Below are 24039 nucleotides of genomic sequence, written 5' to 3' on the forward strand. Positions count from 1 at the left end.
ATGCCGCCATTTTGTTTGTTATAGCTTCGCTTGGCGCAACCTGTATTGAAAAGGATAATTTAAAAAATGTAATTCAGCGATTGTATTAAGAATTAAATTGTCTATCAATCGCTGTCCACCCTGTATTTTTTAGTCAAGTTTATGAGTATTTATGTATAAGACTAGATCACTGTCTAATATGGCGCACGACATTTTCTGACCAGCTGGGCTACTTTTGTCATTGTCTAACCATGATTTTGGTGGCTAAATATGCACATTTTCGAACAAACTCTATATGTATGTTGTAATATGATGTTACAGGAGTGTCATCTGAAGAATTCTGAGAAGGTTAGTGAAAAAATTATTATATTTTGGTGGTGATAATGCTAACGCTCTTTTTGCCGTGAATCAATGCTGGGGTAATGTTTGCACATGTGCTATGGTAATATAACGATTTATTGTGTTTTCGCTGTAAGACACTTAGAAAATCTGAAATATTGTCTGGATTCACAGGATCTGTGTCTTTCAATTAATGTACGCTGTGTATTTTTACGAAATGTTTTATGATTAGTAATTAGGTAATACACGTTGCTCTGTATTTTTTCTAGTCGAGTTGTGATGGTGGGTGCAATTGTAAACTATGATTTATACCTGAAATATGCACATTTTTCTAACAAAACCTATCCTATACCATAAATATGTTATCAGACTGTCATCTGATGAGGTTTTTTCTTGGTTAGTGGCTATCAATATCTTTATTTGGCCGAATTGGTGATAGCTACTGGTGGAGAGAAAAAATGGTGGACAAAGAAAAATGGTGTCTTTTGCTAACGTGGTTAGCTAATAGATTTACATATTTTGTCTTCCCTGTAAAACATTTTAAAAATCTGAAATGGTGGCTTTATTCACAAGATCTGTATCTTTCATTAGGTGTCTTGGACTTGTGATTTAATGATATTTAGATGCTACTATTTAATTGTGACGCTATGCTAGCGATGCTACTCAGTGTGTGGGGGGGGGGGGTGCTCCCGGACCCGGGGTAGAGAGACGTGAAGGGTTAATCTACCTTTCCATCTACCAGAAAGGCAATCATTAGCATCGCTAATGACTACACAAAGTGGTAGACATAGTTCTAGGCTCTATGCGCACCGCAGGGCTCGACATTCAGGTAAATTTGCTAGTGGCACACCGGGCCAGTGCCAATTGAAAAACTACTGTCTCAAATTAAATAATATATATACCGGCAGGGGTCAAGATCTGACAGGAAAGTGAATGATAAGTGCATCATTTCAATAGCAGGTGATTTTATCTTTCATTTTAGGGCTGAGAAAGTAGCCTATACAGGGTTCATTTTAGAGGTCGACCGATTAATCGCCATGGCCGATTAATTAGGGCCGATTTTCAAGTTTTCATAACAATCGGTAATCTGCCTTTTTGGACTCCGATTATGGCTGATTACATTGCAATCCACGAGGAAACTGCGTGGCAGACTGACCACCTGTTACGCGAGTACAACATCAAAAGGACCTTGTGGCTGCAAGGAGCCAAGGTAAGTTGCTAGCTAGCATTAAACTTATCATATGAAAACAATCAAATCTTCACATAATCAATAGTTAACTACACATGGTTGATGATATTACTAGGTTAACTAGCTCATCCTGCGTTGCATATAATCAAAGCGATGCATGTTAATTTAGCATCGAATCACAGCGTACTTCAACGTCGCCAAACAGGTGAGGATTTAACAAACGCGCATTTGCGAACAAAGCACAATCGTTGCACAAATGTACCTAAACATAAACATCAATGCCTTTCTTAAAATCAAAGTATATATTTTTAAACATTCCTATTTAATTAAAATAAATTCATGGTAGCAGGCAATATTAACTAGGGAAATTGTGTCACTTCTCTTGCGTTCTGTGCAACAGAATCAGGGTATATGCAGCAGTTTGGGCCGCCTGGCTCGTTGCGAACTGTGTGAAGACCATTTCTTCCTAACAAAGACCGTAATTAATTTGCCAGAATTTTACATAATTATGACATAACATTGAAGGTTGTGCAATGTAACAGCAATATTTAGACTTGGGGTTGCCACAAGTTTGATCTAATACGGAACAGTTCCGTATTTCACTGAAAGAATAAACGTTTTGTTTTCGAAATTATAGTTTCCGGATTTTACCATATTAAGGACCAAAGGCTAATATTTCAGTGTGTTTATTATAATTAAGTCTATGATTTGATATTTGATAGAACAGTCTGACTGAGTGGTGGTAGGCAGCAGTATGCTCGTAAGCATTCATTCAAACATCACTTTACTGCTTTTGCCAGCAGCTCTTAGCAATGCTTGAACCACAGCACTGTTGATGACTTCAAGCCTATCAACTCCCGAGATTAGGCTGGCAATACTATAGTGCCTATAAGAACATCCAATAGTCAAAGGTATATGAAATACAAAATGGTATAGAGAGAAATAGTTGACGCGCTATAATTCCGATAATAACTACAACCTAAAACTTCTTACCTGGGAATATTGAAGACTCATGTTAGAAGGAACCACCAGCTTTCATATGTTCTCATGTTCTGAGCAAGGAACTTAAACGTTAGCTTTTCTTTACACGGCACATACTGCAATTTTACTTCCTTCTCCAACACTGTGTTTTTGCATTATTTAAACCAAATGTAACATGTTTCATTATTTATTTAAGACTAAAATGATTTTATTGATGTATTATATTAAGTTAAAATAAGTGTTCATTATTAAATTCATTTTTGTTGTAATTGTCATTATTACAAATATATAAAAATCGCTGATTAATAGGTATCAGCTTTTTTTGGTCTTCCAATAAATCGGTATCGACGTTGAAAAACCATTGTCAGTCGACCTCTAGTTCATATAGACATTGGCAAGTCAAATTCAAGGACTTTTTCAAGAACTTAAATTGTAATTTTCAAGGACCTACATGTTATATTTAATTGTAATAGCGTATACGGAAAAAAAGTCCCCCCAAAATGTATGCAAAAAAAGTATGCATTACCACTAAGAAAAATACTTTTTGTTGCCATTATGCATTGACATTAATTTATTTTTACATTCTAAAATGTCAGAATAATGTTGGCATTGCCTGACTTAATACACAACATGCTCCCGATACAAACACACAAATGAAGTATGTTCATATGGTAGCTAGTCAGTCTCTCCATTTGAGATGATGAAGAGTTTGAGGGTTACTGTATCATGTTTTAAAAACGAGAAAGCGACCAAAAATCATGTTCCCAATGGAAAACCAAGTTGAAGCCAACATTCAATGTTGTCTTGCTCATAATAACCACACGTGGTTTTACCGTAACAAACGCAACAGACTAACGCAACAGAAGCGGCAGGAAACAAACAAAGTGCTTAGGCCAACCTCTTTCTCTCATGAAAAACTGATCGGAAATGAAATCACGGACAATTATATTGGGTGCAGTAGAACCTCTAAAGCGGCTACCATAACTTTAATGGCTTTTCAAGGACCAACGATCCAAGAGGAAATGTCGGATTTAAGGTAGGCTATTCCATTATGACTGAATTGCGAATCGCAAATATTGAACCAACACTTTGAACTTTTTAAATACCTGGTTTGCCTACCAATTCTTGCCTTAGCATTTACTGGTAGATATCAAAATTTGCAACATATTTCTTACTGCTTTCCTACCCTTACCGGTCTTCGCTCCATGCAACAACCAGCTGTTTAAAAGCTGCACGCACTCTCTAACCGACAGATTTTAGGTTATATATGTGCAGTGTGTGTGTGATAAAAAAAAATATCAACATAACAAACAGCTCAGGGAATCCACCAGTTTTTTTATCAATTATATAGCCTAGACGTAGCATTAAATTAGGTTACAATATATTTTTCACTGGCCCATTCAGGCCACTGATGGGGATGACTAGCTCGGAGGGTTTCAAAACCTCCCCTGTATGTTGAGCCCTGACACACACAGTCATTCCCGAGCCGCTGTTGTCTCTTCAGAAAGTTGGTTTATTTTTGGTCAATTGCACATCAATGTTCTAATAAATCACGACGCAAAAAAAAAGCTAATTGTGAACCAAAAACGGACATGACCAGGTAAAAAGAATGTTCATTGGCACTCTTGCGACCAATTCAAAATATGTGTCGCACTGCCAAGTCAAACGGTCACAAATGTGACCATATTGGTCGCAGTATCGAACCCTGCATGGCCGCTATATATGGCCTTCTTCTATCTGACAAAGTCATTTGACTCTTAACCGCGAGGACCTGTGGATCATCCTCCTGAGATAGGGCTGCCCTACTAAATTTGTTAACATCCTCCGCCTCCTGCATGAGGACTGTCAATCTCTCTGGTAGTGAAACCACAGAGCCAATTGAGATAATGACTGCAGTAAAGCAAGGCTGCATCATTGCACCAACACTCTTCTCCATCTTCCTGGCAGCAATGCTCCACTTGACAGAGACCAGACTATCCAGAGGCATACACATCACCTACAGGACAGACAATATCAACTGTTTCAGAGCCAAGTCAAGAACCACAACTACTCCTGTTGTAGAATTTCAGTATGCAGATCATTCCCAAGTGAGTGCCTGCTCATAAGCTGATCTCCAGGCCATGGTTAACATATTTATAGAAGCATACAGCAGGATGGGTCTAACACTCAACACCAGCAAAACAAAGATCCTCTTCCAGCAAGGTCCGGGAGCACCCCTGCCATCTCCCAAGATCACTGCCAACAATGCATTACTTGAAAATGTTCCCAGTTTCCCATACCTAGATAGCCACCTTTCCACCAATATCCGAATTGATGAAATCCAACATGGGATTGATGGAGCTAGTGCTGCCTTTGGGAAACTCAGAAACAGGGTCTTCGAGGATCACAACATTACCACCAGGACATGGACGTGCAACGACGTCGTGATCACCCGTATCCTGCTATACCCTTGACAGATCTTCATGGAGGTCCAAAATCATCAACAGAACAACGCTGAGGCCTAAAGAAGAGAACTAACAGCCGGAAAGAGAGCACGCCGCAAAGCACAAGACATCCTTGCCCCCACTGAGACAAGATCTGCAAGTCACGGATCGGCCTGTTCTGCCATCTCGTGTGTGTGAAATAGGAGGGAGAGGGAAGGAAAGAGAGAGACAAAGAGAGAAAGAAAGAGAGCGAGCACAGAGCTGTCCCGTCCCATTTACACTGAACAAAACTATAAACGCAACATGTAGTGTTGGTCCCATGATTTATGAGCTGAAATTAAAGATCCCAGAAATTTTCCACACGCACAAAAATATTATTTCTCTCAAATGTGGGGCACAATTGAGTGTACATCCCTGTTAGTGAGCATCTCTACTTTGCCAAGATAATCCATACACCTGACAGGTGTGGTATATCAAGAAGCTGATCAAACAGCATGATCAGTACACAGGTGCACCTTGTGCTGGGGGAAATAAAAGGCCACTCTAAAATGTGCAGTTCTATCACAGATGTCTCAAGTTGAGAGAGCGTACAATTGGCCTACTGACTGCAGGAATGTCCACCAGGGCTGTTGGCAGAGAATTGAATGTTAACTTCTCTACCATAAGCCGTCTCCAACATCATTTTTGAGAATTTGGCAGTACGTCCAACCGGCCTCACAACCGCAGACCATGTGTTGTGTGGGCAAGTGGTTTGCGGATGTCAACATTGTGACTGAGTGCCCCATGGTGATGTTGGCGTTATGGCATGGGCAGGCATAAGCTACGGACAACGAACACAGTTGCATTTTATCGATTGACAATTTGAATTCACAAAAATACCACGACAAGATCCCGAGGCCAATTGTGAGGCCCATTTTTTTTGTAAGGTATCTATATTCCCAACCATGTGAAATCCATAGATTAGGGCCTAATGAATTTATTTCAATTGACTGATTTCCTCATATGAACTGTATCTCTGTAAAATCGTGTTAATTGTTGCATGTTGCGTTTATGTTTTTGTTCAGTATATTTCATTTAATACATTAATACTGGACCTAACTTTTTCCACATAGCACACTTTCTCTAACCACAAAAATCCTCCTCCCTTTCTGTCACCCACGCACGCACGCGCACACACACACACACCTCTAGAAGCCTCAAGGCTTAGGGTCAGTCCTACATACCCAATGTTGCATGCCTCCTCGCCATTTCACCCCTTAAAGCTGATCCCAGCTATAATGATATTATTCACCTACCGGGTTCCTGCGAGAGGGAGGGAGGGAGAGCGAGTGTCCTAGAGGGATAGAGGGAGGAAAGATGGGTCCTTTATCCTCAGATAAACACTAGCCTTATATTAACCTCAAATTCCAGAGAGGTGTGAAAGAAACCCTCTATTTCAGCACCATTTGCAGGCAAGTAGAGAGACTGCTATATCCATGTCAGGACCCCTGCAGGGTAGGGGGCAGAGATTGTGCATGAAGCAGCAGGAATACTTCTGGGTGAACAGGCAACAGAAAGACCTTCGGTTGATATGAAGAGGGGTTCACAGGAGTGAGGAGGAGAGGTGCGGAAAAAGCGATCCACAAGAGATGAGAGGAACAGAATGGGGTATGAAAGAATGACAAGGTTCAGACATTTCTTGGGATATGATGAGGTAGGGTACACATAATATTAAAGTTAAGCAGAGTGGAGGTAGAGGTAAATAGCAGTGTGTGTGCGTGCGGCCAGCGCTGGCCCAGCCATCAAGGGGCAGAGGAACTGCCCTGACACCAAATAAAGTAGAAAAATACTTATCCCTCTCTTCCTCACTATCCCTTTCTATCCTTATGGGACTGACTATAAGGGGGGAAAGTTTGTAAACAGTCACGCAGAGTGCACAGAGCCACACACTCACCCTGCCATCGTCGGCCTGTGTCCAGTCACCCAGTCTGTTAAAGGGGCCGCCTAGCTCTTGGTCTCTCCAGAGTTATTTATACACTGACCTCTTTAACCTATTTGCTGTATGGCTCCACTGTATGGAGAGTTAGAGATAGCCAAAGCCAAACCCACCCCCTCCCCCAAATCCCTGTACCCCTGGCCCTGTCCAATGTCCCCTACAGGGCCCCTGGCTGTAGAATGCCCCTCACCCCCTCCTCGGATACTCCACCTCACGTGACACATGGGGTGACCACATGTGACAGTGTTTCTGCGCTGACAAATTGGTCTGATGTTTTTATTTCCCTTTCACAAGACCAATTTCCATGGCGTGTGTGTGTGTGTGTGTGTGTGTGTGTGTGTGTGTGTGTGTGTGTGTGTGTGTGTGTGTGTGTGTGTGTGTGTGTGTGTGTGTGTGTGTGTGTGTGTGTGTGTGTGTGTGTGTGTGTGTGTGGCCCCCACTCTGTCAGTTAACTGAGTTCATTGGACACAGTGATACACAATCTCCTGTACTTTCACGAGACTAAAGAGACAGAGAGAGGAAAGATAGAGACTTAGAAGGACGCTGGCATCAGACATTATTCAATGTGTCTTGTTTCGGTCTCGTCTGAGGGTCCCATGATGTTTTTTATATGCTGTGACAATGCCAAGGCATAAGTAGATTCCTTTCAATGCGTGGTCGAAATGTGATTGAGACGCAGAGACGCCTTTTACCGCAACAATACGCCAATGTCCCTATCGTTTCACACAGATGTCTTCATCTGACACGCACTGCATAATGGCTGGACAATAATGACATTTTCTGCACCATACCACCGTGGGAGAGAGAAACAACACCGAAGAGAAAAGGAAAGAAGTGCGTCATCCAACTCTCGTGCGTTCCCTCTAAATCAGAGACACAGAAATGAAGCACCTCCAGAATTCAATTACATCGCATGTGTGCTTTTGTCTCCCTTTCTCTCAGTTCTCCTCTCCTACCCAAGCCTCTCTTCTACTCTCTTCTACCCTCTCATCCACCCTGCCTATCCACCCATCACATTCACCCACACAGGCCAGGCCACAAGTACAATATAGGGCAGTGCTTGATATCCACTGTTGGAGATAGCTGTTACGTTAATAAAGACAATATTCCTAATAGCTCATTCATAGTGACCAGGGCTAGCCTGTATTTCTGTCTGAGAGTGTTGTGTCTGGCCGTTTTCTTCTGCCCTCCAAAAGGGGGACATATGTGAAGCGCTTCTAGACTGCCCCTGCAAACGGTAGTAATTGAAATACGCCCGGGGGCGGGTGTTGTGCAGCGGTGTGTACCGAAACCAGACACCACAGAAGAAGAGACTCAGCCTCACAGAGAGGGAGCACGGCATCGCAGGGAACCCAGGTGATTTATGGGAAGGTGGAGGAATGGGAGAGGGTTTAAGGGGGGAGGAAGGAGGCATTAATACACACAATGTGCAGCAGTCTAGGGGTGTAGTTTACACTCCTCTTCCCCCCCCCCCTTGCCCTCAACCTCGAAATCAGGAGAAGGAACATGGCCCCTGGGACAGGTGGGGCACAAAGGGAAGGGGGTGTGCTGTGTAGCTCTCTGAATCGTGAAATCATAGGATACCTCTATACTACCTCCGGGGTACAATTCCAGAAAACACACAGGAGGTATCAAATACCCCATTCTACTTTCCCCTAGTGAAAGCTAAACCCAGGACTATATCAACCTAACCAGCAAGACCAGCAGGGAGTGCGCACACACAAACACACCAGACTTGGGTGCAAATACATAGAAAATAACTATTTAAATAACAAGCACTATGTATTTGAGTATGTTCAAATAATGTGGCCAAAACAACTACTTCTATTTGAGATATTTAAGTATTTTCAAATAACTGCCAAATAGCCAAAACTATTTTCAAATACTTGTATCAAAATACATACATTTCACATACACATACATTTCAAACCCCCCCTAGGACCAAACAGACCTGGGTTCAAATGCATGAGTATTTAAATATTTTGAATTGATTATTTTTCAAATACATATATTTAAAAGGCTAGGGGGCAGTATTCGGAAGTTTGGATGACTGACGTGCTCAAAGTAAACGGCCTGTTACTCAGGCCCAGAGGCTAGAATATGCATATAGCATATTGGTAGCATTGGATAGAAAACACTCTGAAGTTTCTAAAACTGTTAAAATAATGTCTGTGAGTATACCAGAACTGATATGGCGGGCAAAAACTCGAGGAGAATCCATCCAGAATAAAAAAAAAAAAATGGAGGTCCTTTCAAATGCTTATCTATGGGATATTCAAAGGAATTCCTCCCAGATTGCAGTATCTATGGCTTCCACTAGATGTCAACAGTCTTTAGAAAGGGTTTCAAGCTTGTTTTTTGAAAAATGAGTTAGTAGTTGTGGTTCTCATTTGGACTGTAGTCTTGTGGCGCGCGTGGATGAGGGCGCGCACGTTGTTATTTATCTCCGGTATTGAACATACAACATTCCGTCTTAAATTGTATTGTTTATTTACATATTAGGGTATGTGAGGATTGATTAGAAATGTTGTTTGACTTGTTTGGATGAAGTTTATTGGTAACTTTTGGGATTCCTTTGTCTGCATGTTGAACAAGTGGAACGGGTGGATTACTGAATCAAGCGCACCAACTAAACTGACTTTTTTGGGATATACAAAAGGACTTTATCGAACAAAACGACCATTTGTTGTGTAGCTGGGACCCTTGGGATTGCAAACAGAGGAAGATCTTCAAAGTGATTTATTTACATTTACATTTTTACATTTTAGTCATTTAGCAGACGCTCTTATCCAGAGCAACTTACAGTAGAGTGCATACATTTTATTACATTTTTTATTTTATTTTATTTTTTTACATTTTACATATTACATTTTTTTTTTACATACTGAGACAAGGATATCCCTACCGGCCAAACCCTCCCTAACCCGGACGACGCTATGCCAATTGTGCGTCGCCCCACGGACCTCCCGGTTGCGGCCGGCTGCGACAGACCCTGGGCGTGGCGCAGCTAGCACTGCGATGCAGTGCCCTAGACCACTGCCCCACCCGGGAGACCCCAGTCAGGCAGCCTATCGGTGGTCATTATTTGATCACCATTTCTGATTTTTGTGACACCTCTGCTGGTTTGGAAAATGTTTTTAATGCTGTTGTATGCGCGGCGCTGTCCTCAGATAATCGCATGGTATGCTTTCTCCGTAAAGCCTTTTTGAAATCTGACAAAGTGGTTGGATTAACAAGAAGTTAAGCTTTTAAACGATGTAAGACACTTGTATTTTCATGAATGTTTAATATTACGATTTTTGTATTTTGAATATCGCGCTCTGCAATTTCACCGGATGTTGTCGAGGTGGGTCGCTAGCGTCCAAAGAGGTTAACTACTTGTATTTTCAAAGAAAAACATGCCAAAATACTTACTTTGAAATGTCTTAAAAGTAATTTAAATGTATCCTAAATAGTATTTGAACCTAGGTCTGACACACACACACACACACACACACACACACAGAGTATCAGACACACTCCTGCAACTCTGAAAACCCGGGATTAAAATCCAGTATTAAAACCCTTTCCAGCCGCGTCTGTGGGAAAGCCAAAAGGAGTCATTTTTACAGCTAAATAAAAGCGTCAAAGTGGGAGGGCAACATATGCATGCAAACTCTGCCGTGGACACAGCCTCAATCACCGCACAAAGAGTTCCATATCCCCACCGTTTTGTGTGTGCAAATACAACCACAAGATATACAGAAATCATAGTTCGCAACTGAAAGAATAAGAAATGCAGGTATCAAAATGCGTAATTTCATTATTCCGTTTTCTTTCTTATCATAATAGTAGTAGCCTTCCTTTCCAGGGCCCGTTTTCATGATAGCAATGGAATTTAGGCTTACGAGTGTTTTCAACGATGCATCTTTCCTACAACGGCAAACACCATGCAGAGAGTACGTTCGCTAAGTGCGTCATTGAGGCATGTGTCGATACTTGAAAAGGCAGCGCTGCTCTCGGATTAGCTTTCTCCATTCAAATCTTACCTTAACATTAGAATTATTCCACAATATTGACAATGGATCAGCTCCTAGAGAGATATCACCCATGGCTGCAAATATTGAGGCGGCTTATTCTAATACCTACCCTTTAATTATATACTAAATCAAGATTTGGCACATCATAGCGCACGTTAGGCTACACATCATGAAATATATTGAGGCAGGATCCAAATAAAACTCAATTGAATGATCATGAAATTGATTTCAATATATAGGCCTATACTGTTGGTAGGCTATTTATATATTTGAATGTAGTCATCTTTTCATTCTTCACTTGATTGTCACAATTGCAAAGACATTGGCAACTTTGTATTTGGAGTCATCCTCCTTGTGAAGTTATCGGTGGTCACAGAGACAGATAAACAACTGCATTCTATGTTTAGAGGAGATCGTCTGTGTATAAAGTGACGCAGTAGGACAAAAACGCTTATAACGACGCACTTATCTGTTCTACGACTGGTCTGAGGCGGTCTGTAAATAACGAGCGTTGTCATGTGCAACTTTAGTAACGATGGTTTTGCAAAACAGCTCAGAGATTTAATGATGCTCTTTCGAAGTTTCTAACAATGTACTTAGCCTTAAGATGCATTTGGGAAACCGGGCCCAGTCCGATATGGGATGTGGCCTAAAGCCCAAATCAAACGAAAAGCGTAATGTTTACGCGCATGAATGAGCGTGTACATGCTGGAATTAGAATGCACGGCGGTAAATGAGAGAAAACAGACGCTCCCCAAGCGTCAAGGCCATCAAGCGCTTTAAATTACAAAGCTATTTTTTTTCCTCGCATCTATGCGAAGCAAAGCTGATAAAGTGAGAATATAAATTGCCAGAAAATAGACTGTTTGTGCATTGTTATGTCTGGCATTGTGAAATGTAAAGTTAAGTGTCTGTTCAGTGTTGATATGTTTAGCTGCCAGTGCCAATAATACATATTTGAGAACACTAACTTTATGCTTACCTTTGTTGATTTCATGTCCTACAGCTGGGGAACTCCGTTCAAGAGAAAATAATGTTATGTAGAAAGACTAGCTAAATTGTTTATAAACTGCTAGGTGTATTAGCTACAACTCTCCTCACGTTCGTGAGCCAACATAACAGGAAGCAGGTACGGTGGCTCCAACAGGACATACCAGGTGAGTCAAAAGGAGCACACCCACAGCAAACATAACAAATACAACTTCTTATTATGGATTCTCATGACAATTAAGTTGGCATACGCTACGCAGTGTATGTGTATTGACGCTCTCTACTCCCGCATGCATATTGACGCCGTTTCGGGTTAACTGCTATTTTCAAACCCAGTACACCAGAAATTCTACCAAGGGTGTTTGTTATCAAAGACTTTGCATGACTTTGAGCTGTGGTGTTGTCATATGTTACAGGCCAGGGAGTAATCACACACGCACGGGACACTGGGGTTGAAGGGAGCAGACATAATAAAAAGGTCCAGCTGCCCCAAACCCCAGAGGACTGATCAGAACCAGTCAGGCAGCCTACATGTCTTTAACTGCTCTCCTCTCACTCAATTTCTTCCAACCACTTGCTTATTCCTTTCCTGCCATCTCCTCTCTTCAGTCTTCTTTTGCAATCTCCCCCCTTTCCTCCCTCAGAACATGTATAGTCCTCTCCCCTTACACATTCACTCTTCCTCCCCTTCCATCATGTAATCACTAACTAAAATATGTCCGAGAAAATTGCTTCATCGATAAATATATTTTCATATCAATTGGCCTCCTGATACTATTAGACCAATCCAGACTGAGGAAGAGGACTTCTTGATACACAGAGAGAAGATGAATTAACCTCGGCCCTACCCACTTCATATGTATATACCGTATTGTCTGGTCTAGGCCTATCCTATTTAACTATTTCTGTACATATACTATTCTACACTACGTATTCATAAACAGTTGAAGTCTGAAGTTTACATACACCTTAGCCAAATACATGTAAACTCAGTTTACAATGCCTTGACTTTGTTGTCCTTAAGCCATTTTGCCACAACTTGGAAGTATGCTTGGGGTCATTGTCCATTTGGAAGACCCATTTGCGACCAAGCTTTAACTTCCTGACTGATGTCTTGAGATGTTGCTTCAATATATCCGCATAATTTCCCTCCCTCATGATGCCATCTATTTTGTGAAGTGCACCAGTCCCTCCTGCAGCAAAGCACCCCCACAACATGATGCTGCCACCCCCGTTCATCCTTCGGCTTGCAAGCCCCCCTTTTTCCTCCAAACCTAACAATGGTCATTATAGCGAAACAGTTCTATTTTTGTTTCATCAGAACAGAGGACATTTCTCAAAATAGTACGACCTTTGTTCCCATGTGCAGTTGCAAACCGTAGTCTGGCTTTTTTATGGCGGTTTTGGAGCAGTGGCTTCTTCCTTGCCGAGCGGCCTTTCAGGTTATGTTGATATAGGACTCGTTTTACTGTGGATATAGACACTTTGTACCGGTTTCCTCCAGCATCTTCACAAGGTCCTTTGCTGTTGTTCTGGGATTGATTGGCACTTTTTTTGCACCAAAGTACGTTCATTTCTAGGAGACAGAACGCGTCTCCTTCCTGAGCGGTATGACGGCTGTGTGGTCCTATGGTGTTTATACTTGCGTACTATTGTTTGTACAGATGAACGTGGTACCTTCAGGCATTTGGAAATGGCTCCCAAGGATGAACTTGACTTGTGAAGTTCTACAACTTTTTTTCTGAGGTCTTGGCTGATTTCTTTTGATTTTCCCATGATGTCAAGCAAAGAGGCACTGAGTTTGAAAGGAGGACTTGAAATACATCCACAGATACACCTCCAATTGACTCAAATGATGTCAATTAGCCTATCAGAAGCTTCTAAAGCCATGACATAATTTTCTGGAATTTTTCAATCTGTTTAAAGGGCACAGTCAACTTAGTGTATGTAAACTTCTGACCCACTGGAATTGTGATACAGTGAATTATAAGTGAAATAATCTGTATGTAAACAACTGTTGGAAAAATTACTTGTGTCATGCACAAAGTAGATGTCCTAAGTGACTTGCCAAAGCTATAGTTTGTTAACAAGAAATTTGTGGAGTGGTTGAAAACAAGTTTTAATGACTCCAACCTAAGTGTATGTAAACTTCTGACTTCAACTGTATATACTAGGCAGTGTCAGAGGAAAGCCCATAAAATTGTTAGAGGCTCTAGTCACCAAAGTCATAGACTGTTTTCTCTGCTACCACACGGCAAGCTGTTCCGGAGCGCCACACTGACTCTGTTCCGGTATCCCCTGTATGTAGCCTCATTGTTATTTTGTGTTACTTTTTATAATTTTTAACTTCAGTTTATTTGGTAAATATTTTCTCAACTCTTCTTGAACTGCACTGTTAGTTAAGGGCTTGTAAGTAAGCATTTCACGGCGCATGTGACAAATAAAGTTTGATTTGAACATCAGTTCATCTTGCTCCAAAAAAAACAGTGAGGCGATGGGAGAGACAGGACTTGCAGCGCGTCACAAACAAAACCAAGTTCTATTTTATCACCTGGCCTCGCAGACGCTCACCGACGCACGCGAGCAGTGTGGGTGCAGTGATTGAATAACATGTATGTGTACATTTATATTGCAGCGCACGCGACACGTCCAGTCTGGTGAGCATTTTAGACCATGAGAAACCAGATTCTCTGGTCTGATGAAACCAAGATTGAACTCTTTGGCCTGAATGCCAAGCGTCATGTCTGGAGGAAACCTGGCACCATCCCTACGGTGAAGCATGGTGGTGGCAGCATCATGATGTGTGAATGTTTTTTAGCGGCAGGGACTGGGAGACTAGTCAGGATCGAGGCAAAACAGAAGGGAGCAAAGTACAGAGTGATCCATGATGAAAACCTGCTCCAGAGCAATCAGGACCTCAGACTGGGGCGAAGGTTCTCCTTCCAACAGGACAATAACCCTAAGCACACAGCCTAGACAACGCAGGAGTGGCTTTGGGACAAGTCTCTGAATGTCCTTGAGTGGACCAGCTAGAGCCCGGACTTGAACCTGATCGAACATCTCTGGAAAGACCTGAAAATAGCTGTGCAGCAATGCTCCCCATCCAACCTGACAGAGCTTGAGAATATCTGCAGAGAAGAATGGGAAAAACTCCCCAAATACAGATGTGCCAAGCTTGTAGCGTCATAGCCAAAAATACTTGAGGCTGTAATGGACTGGCAAAGGTGATTCAACAAAGTGCTTCGTAAAGGTCTGAATACTTATGTAAGTGTAATATTTCAGTTTTTTTATTTGTAAATCATCTGCAAAAAAATTGTAAAAACCTGCTTTTGCTTTGTCATTATGGGGTATTGTGTGTCGATTGATAAGGGGGGGGAAATGTTTTAATACATTTTAGAATAAGGCTGTAACCTAACAAAATGTGGAAAAAGTCAAGGGGTCTGAATACTTTCCGAAAGCACTGTATATTTATATTCCGGACTCTAATATTTCTATATTACTTAATACTTTTTAGATTTGTGTGTATTGTTGTGTACTGTTAGGAACACAGGATTTCGCTACACCCGCTATAACATCTGCTAAATATGTGTATGTAACCAATACAATTTGATTTGCGAAAACATACCCAGGACAGTGTGGGTTATATTAAACTTAGTTCAATATGTTCTCCATAATAAAGTGCTTAGCGTGATGGAGCTATGGGATTCATCAGAATCATCACCACATCAATGTGATTCACTATGCAGTCATAAAATCAAGTACAAACAATATTAAACTGGTGGGGGGGTGTGATTAACTGAAATTTGAAATACAAAGAAACGGCCTCCCGAGTGGCACAGTGGTTGAAGGTGATTGAGGCAGCACTACAGCCCCGGGTTCGATCCCAGCCTGTGTCACCGCTGGCCGTGACCAGGAAACCCATGAGGCAGCGCACAATTGGCCCAGCGTCATCCAGGTTTGGGGAAGGTTTGGCCAGCCAGGATTTCCTTGTCCCATTGCGCTCTGCGGCTCCTTGTTGCGGGCTGGGTGCCTGGTGTTTCCTCCGACACATTGGTGCAGCTGGCTTCCGGGTTAAGCGAGCAGTGTGTCAAGAAGCAGTGCTTGGCAGGGTTGTGTTTCAGAGGACGCATGGCTCTCGACCTTCGCCTCTCCCGAGTTCTATGGGAGTTACAGCGATGGGACAAGACTAACTACCAATTGGATATTACACATTTTTAAATGCTAAGAAACATCAGAAAAGAAAATTCAATCACTAGGCCTACTTATTGCCATGGATATGTCAACAATAGACACAATGTCTGTAAATGAGTTACAAGATATGGGGCTCGTAGATTTCATAGTTTTATGATAGTCAATAATCAAGCAAAGCATGACCTGAAACCTCCCTACCCAAAGATAATGGAATAGACCGCAGTTGACATTGACAACTTCACTATAGGACAGCAGACTTCACTATAAATAGGAGCAGGCTCATCCGAGGGGCCTTTGTTTTCAGCGAGATATCAAATCTTATCTGGCTGGCATTTGGGAGCCAGTCTGCCGATGACATTTAGAATTCTGTCACAATTACTGCTGGGTCGCATATCAGAGCACAACATGAGCAACAGCTGTAGAGGCACACTTTTTGCCATTTTGTCAGATGAATTGATTCATGTCAGCAGAACGATACACTGCAGGCAGCTTGTGTGTGTGTGTGTGTGTGTGTCTGTGTGTGTGTGTGTCTGTGTGTGTGTGTGTCTGTGTGTGTGTGTGTCTGTGTGTGTGTGTGAAATAGAGACAGAGAAAGTGACAGAGGGCGAGAGAGAGAGAGAGAGATGCCTGCCATAGCCTAGAGTTTCTTTAAAAAAGGAGTTCTCGGCATGTCGGTGAGGTCCTCACACATTCCAGCCCGCAAGGCGGCTGTTCTGACATGTTGTAAGTTAAGGTGTTCGTGGAAACTTGGATGACGAAAAAAAGCACTGGCCAAACCAATTACTGGTGGTCTGGCAGGGGGTGGGGGTGTAGCCTAAAAATGCTAACAATCCCAGCAAGGCACTTAATTGTTACCCAGAAACAAAAAGGCAACCCAGAAAATGGCTAAAAATAGCCAACATTAACATAAGTAGCCTGAGAAACAAGGTTCATGAAATTGATAAACTTGCACTGATTACATTCATATACTGGCTCTCTGAAATTTACTTAGATAATTCCTTTGATGATATAGTGGTAGCAATATATGGTTATAATGTCGACAGAAGAGACGGGAATGCTAATGGAGGTGATTTTATATATCAAACACTCTACCGGTCTAAAGTTTTAGAACACCTACTTATCTTCTACTTGGTCACAATCCCGGATCCGGGAGCACCCCCATCAGTAAAAAAGCTGACAAGCATGGCCTAGCATAGCGTCACAAGTAAATACTAGCATCTAAATATCATTAAATCCAAGAGTCCAAGACACCAGATGAAAGATACACATCTTGTGAATCCAGCCATCATTTCTGATTTTTAAAATGTTTTACAGGGAAGACACAATATGTAAATCTATTAGCTAACCATGATAGCAAAAGACAACTTTTTTTCCCACCATTTTTTCCCTGCATAGGTAGCTATCACAATTTCGACCAAATAAAGATATAAAAAGTCACTAACCAAGAAACAACTTCATCAGATGACAGTCTGATAACATATTTATTGTATAGCATATGTTTTGTTAGAAAAATGTGCATATTTCAGGTATAAATCATAGTTTACCATTGCAGCCACCATCACAACTCTCACCAAAGCAACTAGAATAACTACAGAGACCAACGTGAATTACCTAAATACTCATCATAAAACATTTCTGAAAGATACATTAATTCTTAATGCAACCACTGTGTTAGATTTTTAAAATTAACGTTACTACGACATACAGCGTGCGTTAAAGCGAGACCGCACCGAAATTAATGGCGGAATATGAGTATTACATTTTTCAACAGAACAACGAATTAACATCCTAAATAGTTCTTACTTTTTGATGAGCTCCCATCAGAATCTTGGGCAAGTTGTCCTTTGTCCAAAAGAATCGTTGCTCGGTTGTAGATTGTAGCCTTCAACTTTGGAATTAGCAGTAAACATTAGCCATGTGTCCCAGACGTGCCCAACTCACTAGAACGCAGCACAAATAAATATCCGAAAATCGCAATATAATGATATAAACTGATATAACTCGGTTTAAAATAACAGCATTATGATGTCTTTAACACCTATATCGAATAAAATCAGAGCCGGATATATCTAAGGGCTATAACGGGAGCTTTCTAGAACGCCATCCTGAGGTCTGTCTTGCGTCATGGCGAATGAAGGAAAGACTGAACCCCACGTTCCCAGTCCATTTATATGGCCTCAGAACTACCTAGCAACTCCATTCCAATTCTCACTATTTGCTGACATCCATGGGAAGGCGTATGCAGTGCATCTCAACCAATAGAAGACATGCAAATTAATAAACTGACCTCAGAACAACCTGGCTGATTTCAGATTTCTCACTTGCTGACAGGAAGATTGCTCCAACTCGAGTTCTGTTTTACTCACAGATATAATTCAAACGGTTTTAGAAACTAGAGAGTGTTTTCTATCCAATAGTAATAATAATAAGCATATTGTACAAGCAAGAATTGAGTACGAGGCAGTTTAATTTGGGAACGAAATTTTTACAAAATGCAAACAGCACCCCCTGTTGAGAAAAGGTTTTAATCAAGGGTTATTATTTATTTTTTACTATTTTCTAAATTGCATTTAAACTATGAAATAACACACATGGAATCATGTAGTAACCAAAAAAAGTGTAAAATAAATCCAAGTATATTTGAGATTTGAGATTCTTCAAATAGCCACTCTTTGCCTTGATGACAGCTTTGCACACTCTTGGCATTCTCTCAACCAGCTTCATGTGAAATGCTTTTCCAACAGTCTTGAAGGAGTTCCCACATTTGTTGATCATTTGTTGGCTGCTTTTCATTCACTCAACTTATCCCAAACCATCTCAATTGGGTTGAGGTCGGCTGATTGTGGAGACCAGGTTATCTTATGCAGCACTCCATCACTCTCCTTCCTGGTCAATTATAGTCCCTACACAGCCTGGAGGCGTGTTGGGTCATTGTCCTGTTGAAAAACAAATGATAGTCCTACTAAGCCGAAACCTGATGGGATGGTGTACCGCTGCAGAATGCTGTGGTAGCCAGGCTGGTTAAGTGTGCCTTGAATTCTAAATAAATCACAGAGTGTCACCAGCAAAGCACACCCACACCATATCACCTCCTCCATGCTTTATGGCGGGAAATACACACGTGGAGAGCATCCGTTCACCCACACCGTGTCTTACAAAGACACAGCAGTTGGAACCAAAAATCTCAAATTTGGACTCCAGACCAAACAACACATTTCCACTGGTCTAATGTCCATTGCTCGTGTTTCTTGGCCCAAGCAAGTATCTTGTTATTATTGGTGTCCTTTAGTACTGGTTTCTATGCAGCAATTTGACCATGAAGGCCTGATTCCCGCAGTCTCCTCTGAACCATTGATGTTGAGATGTGTCTGTTACTCGTGCTCTGTGAAACATTTATTTGGGCTGCAATTTCTGAGGCTGGTAACTCTAATGAACTTATTCTCTGCAGCAGATTAACTCTGGGTCTTTCATTCCTGTGGCGGCCCTCATGAGATCCAGTTTCATCATAGCGCTTGATGGTTTTGCGACTGCTCTTGAAGAAACTTTCAAAGTTTTCCATATTGACTGACCTTCATGTCTTAAAGTAATGATGTACTGTCGTTTCTCTATGCTTTTTTGAGCTGTTCTTGCCATACTATGGACTTGGTCTTTTAGCAAATAGGGCTATCTTCTGTATACCCCCCGTACCTTGTTTACAACACAACTGACTGGCTCGCATTAAACACTATTTTAGGCCCATCCTTTGGAACTTTGGTTTTCCAAGATATGGCTACTATATTATGATCACTACATCCGATGGGTGTGGATACTGCTTCAGAGCAGATTTCTGCAGCATTAGTAAAGATGTGATCAATACATGTGGCGCTCCGGTAAGGCAAGCGGTACCGGAGCGCCAAGTCTAGGACCAAAAGGCTTCTTAACTGCACCTGTTTGAACTCGTTACCTGTATACAAGACCCCTGTCCACACACTCAATCAAACAGACTCCAACCTCTCCACAATGGCCAAGACCAGAGAGCTGTGTAAGGACATCAGGGATAAAATTGTAGACCTACACAAGGCTGGGATGGGCTACAGGACAATAGGCAAGCAGCTTGGTGAGAAGGCAACAACTGTTGGCGCAATTATTAGAAAATGGAAGAACATCAAGATGACGGTCAATCACCCTTGGTCTGGGGCTCCATGCAAGACCTCACCTCGTGGGGCATCAATGATCATGAGGAAGGTGAGGGATCAGCCCAGAACTACACGGCAGGACCTGGTCAATGACCTGAAGAGAGCTGGGACCACAGTCTCAAAGAAAACCATTAGTAACACACTACGCCGTCATGGATTAAAATCCTGCAGCGCACGCAAGGTCCCCCTGCTCAAGCCAGCGCATGTCCAGGCCCATCTGAAGTTTGCCAATGACCATCTGGATGATCCAGAGAAGGAATGGGAGAAGGTCATGTGGTCTGATGAGACAAAAATAGAGCTTTTTGGTCTAAACTCCACTCGCCGTGTTTGGAGGAAGAAGAAGGATGAGTACAACCCCAAGAACACCATCCCAACCGTGAAGCATGGAGGTGGAAACATCATTCTTTGGGGATGCTTTTCTGCAAAGGGGACAGGACGACTGCACCGTATTGAGGGGAGGATGGATGGGGCCATGTATCGCGAGATCTTGGCCAACAACCTCCTTCCCTCAGTAAGAGCATTGAAGATGGGTCGTGGCTGGGTCTTCCAGCATGACAACGACCCGAAACACACAGCCAGGGAAACTAAGGAGTGGCTCCGTAAGAAGCATCTCAAGGTCCTGGAGTGGCCTAGCCAGTCTCCAGACCTGAACCCAATAGAAAATCTTTGGAGGGAGCTGAAAGTCCGTATTGTCCGTATTGATAGTTGATACAATGTTTCAAGTTCGTTGCAGACAGGCCATGCATAGCCAATGTGATTTATCAAATATGTATTCTTATCAAGATATGTTGAACCTGCAGGCTGCAATTTTTACATAGTTGGCAATGGCAATATTTTTTGTACCATTTTCATGTAGATTTAGATAGAATTTAGATTAACCACATGATAATGATTTTTGAGATACAAAGACTATAATAAATGTAAATGTTCCATGAAAATGTGCATACGAAAATAATAATTTAAACGCAAAATCAGTAGAAATGGTAAGACAAATTGGCACTCCCCCTGGTGCAGCCTATTTCCACACAGTAACGGCAGAATCTGCAAAGGTCGGCAGCAGCGGGAGGGAGTTGTTTTCTTCTGGTTAGGCTCTCTGGCTCCCTTGAGTCATTTCTGTGTCTTAATTATTTAATCAAACAGCATGCTTAAGCGTCAGACAATCTCAGTACATATAGTTTATTTCCTTAAAACACAAGGTGTGGCTATATGTTAAAATTCAGCTTTGAACATTTCGACCAATCGAATGGTTGAAAGAAAAGACGACTCGCAGTCTACAAATATTGTTGCTCTACCTAAACCTCAACTAAATATTGTAATGAATAATGTGGCAATTGAGCAAGTTGATACTAAACTGCTTGGTGTAACCCTACATTGTAAACTGACATGGTCAAAACATATTGATGAAAAGGTAGCTAAGATGGGGGGTTGGTCTGGCCGTGATAAAGCACTGCTCTGCTTTCTTGACATCACAATCAACAAAACAAGTCCTACAGGCCCTAGTTTTATCAGACCTGGACTACTGCCCAGTCATACTGCCACAAAGAAAGGCAAACAACAGCTGTCCCAGAACAGAGCAGCACGGCTGCCCCTTAAATGTACACGAAGAGCTAACATCAATGACATGCATGTATAGCTCTCCTGGCACCCAAAGCAGAGGAGAGATTGACTGCATCACTGCTTGACTTTGTGAGTGGTATTGACATGTTGAACACTTAACACACAGTTCAGACACCCATACATAACCCACAAGACATGGTCTCTTCACAGTCACCAAGTCCATAACAGACTCTGGGAAACACACAGAACTACATAGAGCCATGACAACATGGAACTCTTCCACATTAAGTAACACAAGCAAGCAGTAAAATCAGATTTTTTTTAAACAGATAAAACAAGACCTCATGGCACAACGTGGGCTGTGACACACACACATTGTAATATAGGTGTATTATAGTATTGTACATATTGTACATTTGTAATAATAGAGTAATAATGTAATAAATGTCTTGCATGATGAATATTTTTGCTTAGGATGTAGGCTGTTATGTTTCGTCGTGATGTAGGCCTACTTGTTTTAATCCTGTTTGGACCACAGGAACAGTAGCTGCCGCCTTGGCAGCAGCTAATGAGGATCCTAATAAATATAAATACATGATGTTCTGTAGAAGGTTAAATATGATACATTCTAAACATGTCCATCATTCAGACATCCACCGTCATATGATCGGTATGCGGCTGATTGCAGGTGTAGAAGGTATAAGCTTCTGCTGTTTTAAATAGCGTCTGTCCGAAATTGTAGGCAAATTGAAGACGTGCATACTATCGTTAAATTAAACGTGTGCCGAGGATGAGTAGGTCCGTGCCAAGGATTTAATTTGCTCAAGTATAGGCTAGCGGCAATGTGTAAACCGATAACAAAAACATTGACAGACTGTAAACAATGCGAGTGATGCAGAAAAAAAGTATGCAATAGCCTATAATAGCCTAGTTATTGGTCATTCAAAAACAAAGCAAGCAAATATCACTATTCCACCAGTGGCCTAAAATGTACGTATTTGCCTTAGGCTTCGCATTGTCAAGCAAAAGGCTAATGTGACGGACCTATCAGTCTTTGTGCAATGAGATCCATTATCATGGATCATGTCACATAAAAAAGTTATCCCCACTATTATTCTGTCTAAATTTATGCAAAACATTAACTTTTGTTGTTATGAAACTCATGCGTATTTCAAAGCAATGGACTAGAATTGAGGGCTGAAAGAAAAGAAAAAAAACGACACGGTTGTTTGGATATCATAACATTCACTCATCGAATCATCCTCCCGCAGACAAATATTAAACAGTGGATCCAAGATACAAGGACATTTTTTACAAGATGACATGTTAAAATGCAACTTACCTTGACTGCGAAGAAAGAAAGTTATCATGCTACACAGCACCACAGAGACCTGCATCTTTGATTCCCTTCTCTCGCTCGCTCTCGGTCAGTCTTTTTCTTTCTTATTTGCTGCAAATATTTCGGTATTATCGAAATATCAAAGAAGAGCCTTCAAATCAACAAAGACTGGACTCATAACTATATTCATAGCATGGCTGTATTTTGGTATTTAGTCCCCGCTGATACGACGAGCCAAAGTTAAAGTTTCGCTCTGCGCCCTGGAACATACGGTCTTCAACATGTTGTGCTGTGCTCCAGATCCGATACTGGAGTGATCAAAAGGAGCAGTGGACTGTACCAAACGCAACAAGGGGGAGGTTCGGCTAGAAAGCGCACCGTTTCGACAAGAAACAGACAAGCTAGTTCAATTTACTTTGATATAAGATATGCTTTCACATTAGCAACAGTATTTCGGTTTCTGAGTCCTCCTAAATGTAACTGTGTTCCCTAAGCGAACACTATATTGTTGCAAATCAACCCAGTGATTTGTAGTTTGCGTTGCCCTTGGTTTCTCCTCGGTGTGTCATTTCTAAAGTTACAATGTATTTTTAAAGGTTGGCGGTCAGCAAATCAAAGGGTGCTTTCAAGTAACCTAGAAAGGAACTGGACGCATGAGTAGCCTAACAGTGCGCCCCATTTGCAGCACATGTTTCTCTCGGTTGAAAATGCAGACGAAAACTTGAGGCTATGGGAAATCTGGTCAGCTGCCTCTTCGATGTTGCCAAAAGGATTGCAACCCCAAAATGGTCAGGAACCGGTAGGCTCTAGGAAGTTTGGAAGTCATATGCAGCGTGCTGCAATACCACGCACACAATGTTTAGTTTGAATGGAACTTAGCAG

At 41.7% G+C, this 24039-nt stretch overlaps 1 protein-coding gene across 3 annotated transcripts in view; it reads right to left on the bottom strand.

The window, feature by feature from the left end:
• LOC129854014 (low-density lipoprotein receptor-related protein 4-like) overlaps window positions 1-23473 on the bottom strand; it is a 221259-nt gene extending 197786 nt beyond the window's left edge. For all 3 annotated transcript variants that reach the window (XM_055920608.1, XM_055920607.1, XM_055920609.1), the window contains exon 1: window positions 23161-23473. In XM_055920608.1, coding sequence (XP_055776583.1) covers window positions 23161-23215 — 55 coding nt within the window. In that variant the 5' untranslated portion in view covers window positions 23216-23473. The remainder of the gene's footprint in view (window positions 1-23160) is intronic.
• Between the last annotated feature and the right edge of the window lie 566 nt (window positions 23474-24039).

This window comes from Salvelinus fontinalis, chromosome 4 (assembly GCF_029448725.1).
Source record: "Salvelinus fontinalis isolate EN_2023a chromosome 4, ASM2944872v1, whole genome shotgun sequence".
In the NCBI taxonomy this organism is placed as follows: Eukaryota; Metazoa; Chordata; class Actinopteri; order Salmoniformes; family Salmonidae; genus Salvelinus; species Salvelinus fontinalis.